General features: G+C 43.4%; 1 protein-coding gene across 1 annotated transcript in view; it reads left to right on the top strand.

Annotated features, from left to right (window-relative positions):
• TEK (TEK receptor tyrosine kinase) overlaps nt 1-4,304 on the top strand; it is a 104,662-nt gene that overhangs the window by 97,552 nt on the left and 2,806 nt on the right. Inside the window, exons 20-21 of the mRNA XM_019517033.1 lie at nt 2,640-2,680; nt 4,080-4,176. Coding sequence (XP_019372578.1) covers nt 2,640-2,680; nt 4,080-4,176 — 138 coding nt within the window. The remainder of the gene's footprint in view (nt 1-2,639; nt 2,681-4,079; nt 4,177-4,304) is intronic.

Genomic DNA, 4,304 nt, shown 5'->3' with positions numbered 1-4,304 from the left:
CCCAACCTGCAACCTCCCACCCCCACTGTCCTGCCAGAGGGGACCAGCTACCCACTTCCCGCTCAGGCCAGAGCACAGTGGCTGAGGTGGCTCTGGCTCACATGGGCAGCAGTAGAGCTAGTCTGGCACTGGCATGGGCTGGAGAGAGGAGGAGGAGAGGCCTGTGTCCCCCCCTTGCCCCCCCCCCACCTGAGGCTGCCAAGCTGTGCCAGGCAGCCTGGTCATGGCCCCTCCTGTCCCCTGAGCAATGTCTCCTTGGCTGCCTCACCCCCACAAGCATGGGCAACAGCCCTGGTGCCACCAGCCTGGCCATGCAGCTCGCCCTTTCCTCTTCCCCCTCTGGAAGGAGCAGGCGCCTTCCCACCACCCTTCTGTCCTGACACAGGTCGCGACTCTTTGAAATATTCTTGTGACCCACTTTTGGGTCACAACCCGCAGGTTGAGAAACACTGGCCTGGAGGAAGGTGTTCATCCAAGGTATTAATGTCAGTTTCATAGTCATTACTTCATGCAGCTCAAAAGACAGGAGTGTGTATTGGCACATGGACAGACAACTGGGGTGGACCACAATGGATAAGTGAAGCTAAGGTTTGGTGTGAATCCAGATCTGACCTTCAAAGTCCATGGGACGCTTAGACATGGCTGCATTTCAGTCTGGATCCAGAGCTCAACTGTATCTTTGCAAGGCCCACTGGAGCACCAATCTCACTCAGAAAACTGCTAAGAGAGCAGTTATGTGGCAGCTGAAACTGGGATTTGATGGATGCCTGAGACAACATTGGTACTGCCTAGGCTCTTCTTATAGGTACAGCACCGTGGCCATTTGAGGGATTCATGGCTTGAGGTAACATCATTCCCCTCTTAAGACCACCAGGAGGGACTGACCTAACTGAAACTGAATTAGAGGTGTGCTGGCTAGCTTGCCATATTGTCAAGCACCTCTCCTACTCCTCTTGGGGATTTTGGAATTGATGGATGTGAGAGCTGATATTGGTGCTGCCTCAGCTAATTAAGGGCTAGACCCCGTGGTCATTAGAGGGATTCATGATCTGCCATTATCCAGGCCACCATTTCCCCCTTAAGGCCACTGGAAGGCATAGACCAGACCAAAACTGGGCTAGAAATGATGCTGTATAGTCAATCACCTCGTGTTGCTTCCCTTGGTGACAGGTTTTCAAACCAAGTTCATCTCTTCCTAGCTGTGCTTTTTTTTCATCTGTCCCAACATTTCGTGTCCAAATTGCTGTCCCCCCGTGCTGCTTTTCTTTACAGTTTAGGTAATCTCATAATGATTACAAACCTCTCTATCAGCCAGTTCCACGGCTGATTATGGTCTCATGACAATTGTCACTGTCCCTACTGGGTCAGATGGGCCACGCAGAACTCCAGTTCTGAATAACCTGAAAAAGGTACCCCTCAGGGTATGATAAATTGATCTGACCAAGGACCATGGCCTTGATATAACAAAGCACACACCTAGCTGTAAGCGCTCTAATAGTCTCATTGAAGTCAATAGGACTATTCATGAGCTTTAAAGGCACACCCATGCTTATGTTCTTTACTGGATCAGAGTTCCTGGGGCAAAAGGAGAAAGTAATGTTAGAAGACATGACTTACTGAGATGTTAATATATAGATGATAGAGTTCATTTCCTATGCAACTGCTGTGGTGTTTAATTATTTCCCAAATAATTTCTTTTAAGCTTGCATTTGTAAATCTTTAAATGAAGAGGAAAAAAGGAAGCACAAGATAAATCACCTTTGAATAACAATTTTCTTTGGAGTCAGATAAATGAAATAAGAGAACATAAGTGAAATTATAAAACCCTGAAAACATTAAGGGGACCCTTTAAAAGGCCAGTTTTTTTCCTACATGAATAATTGGAGTGAAGTCAGTGGATTTGGTTCTGTCCTCATGTACATGGTTGTAAGCTAGGAGTGACTCTAAAGGCAGTAAAGCCATTGTGGATTTCTCTTAGTGTAACAGAGCAGAATTTGGGACCAGAGAACTTTATAAATGATCAACATGATCAGGAGTCACCAACAACGTCGGTCAAAGGAAAAAAGCAAAAAACCAGGGGAGAGGGGAGTGCTAAGCAATCTGAGGTATTTAAAAGAATTCAGAATTAGAGTTCATTAACAAGAAGGAACAAAATGGGCAATTCTCTGGAAGACTGAAGAGAAACTAAGTGCTTTGGATTTGAATTTGTCTCCGGCTTCTAGCAATGGAAACCTAGAGTAATTATACTGACCTGCACTGCCCTGCATTTACACCATAAAATTGTAAGAATTTGGTGCCTGCACAAAGCAAGGGGAAAAAAAGGATGGAGTTTACAAACTGGACCTTTCAATAGCATAAACTGGTCCAGCTACACTAACGTCAGTATTGTTTACACTGATTTAGGCCTGCTGAGAATCCAGCCCCTTATGTTAGAAAGTCCAAGTTCCTGCTATTAAACAGCAAGTTATGTGCAAATAATGAAAAGAACTAATCACATCTTGTGTTCTTTGTATATTCTCAAATGTGTCATTGACATTTTATGTTTGAAAATATAATTATATTTAAATTATGTTTTTAATAACAAACCTGCTCATTGTTCCTGTTGAGCTCTGAACACTTTTCCTTCCTCCCTGTTGTAGGTGGTCATATGGTGTCCTTCTATGGGAAATAGTTAGTTTAGGTAAGTATTGATTTTTACCAGCATACAAATAAATCAGCTTAAACAAAGCTGGGAGAGAATATTTGAATATTTTCTTGGCTCTCAGCTGTGGACTTAGCCCACTAAGCAGTTCCTCTTTTTCAAACATTTTCCAATGTTTTCTTTTAATTCATTAGCTAATCATGGTACCCTTATAAAACAGACACGGTCACATTTCCAAGTCCTGTGCATGCCCCATGTTACAAAAGAAAAAGATGTGATATTTTCACTTTCAAACATTAAAGAATTTAAAATAACAATTTATTTTTAAATAACACGCTTTTAAAAAGTAAATCAATTTGGAATGTAAAAAAACAAGCATATCATGTGACTTAGGGCATGCTCAAAATGCCTTTGCAGCTGATGGGCAGTATTCTATGTTGCATGGGCTTTAGACCAGACTCTTTGAAGAAATAAAGAAAACTATTACAGTTTAAGAAGTGTTACATTTTACATTTTAGAGAGGGTTTTTTTTTTACAGAGTTTGCTGTATTCCAATTTAAGCTCCCTTTCATCTTTTCTAGGAATTTTAATGGGTGGCTTCTAAAATTATTATTCAAATAATATTAAAGCCTGATTCCACAAATACTAAGTGCTTACAGGGACCCACTGTGAATGGTCACACTGGCTCCCTATCTCAGGTGTGTTTGTTGGTGTGCCCTCAGTGCCAATCTAAGGCCACCATGTTACCTCATTTCCAGGATTTGAAATGGAGGGACTGAAAAAAAAGAGGGTAGAAGAGTGCTCAGGGCAGTGCTACTAAGTGTGGCACTAGGCATGTTTTAACAGTGCACAAATAATAGATAAAATATTTTTTATTTTGTATGGTTACTCAGTGCATTTTTCTTTCTGAGCTGGGATAATCAGCATTACCTGTCCTCATCAGATACTTCATGTTGTGCACCTCAGGACCCTGGCAAATATGCAAGTAAAGGTGGCATGGGATCTGATGCACAATCTCCACAGTCACGCTTCCTGCCATGTCTCATATGCATGGCAGGAGGCATGATTATGAGACTGAGCATCAGATCCCATCACACCTTTTTGCCAGTGCAGAGAAAGCCTGGGATTTTGATCCTGGGCTCCCCTTGCACCAGGAAATAGTGAGCTTGCACAGCTAGGATCCCCATCAGCTGATGGGTTTCCCAGCCACAGAGGGAGTCTCAGCCTGGCCACACATTCAATTAATGGCATGATAGGAACCAGCCACAAAGTTATTACACATTTTTTGACACGTGACTAGTAACAACTTAAGATATGATGAACTGTTTAATCATGTCTTAGGTGTAATGTATGCCAGGGGCCTGAGTCACACGTTTCTTTCCTTCATGACAGCACAAGAAGAATTTGCTTAGCACAGTATTAAAATTGTATGTTTCAGGTGGAACACCATACTGTGGAATGACGTGTGCTGAACTGTATGAGAAATTGCCACAAGGGTACAGACTGGAAAAGCCTCTCAATTGTGATGATGAAGTGTAAGTAAACAATCTCATGTAACCTTTCAGGCTGCCTACCATGGGTGACTGGTGCCTTCTGACTCTGGGGGGGGGGGGGCACCAGCAGCCGATCCCCAACTGGGGGGGGCCCCCCACCGGCCGATCCC

Source organism: Gavialis gangeticus, unplaced genomic scaffold (genome assembly GCF_001723915.1).
Source record: "Gavialis gangeticus isolate Ggan-Ray unplaced genomic scaffold, GavGan_comp1, whole genome shotgun sequence".
NCBI lineage: Eukaryota > Metazoa > Chordata > Crocodylia > Gavialidae > Gavialis > Gavialis gangeticus.
This window is presented reverse-complemented; position numbering and strand designations above follow the sequence as displayed.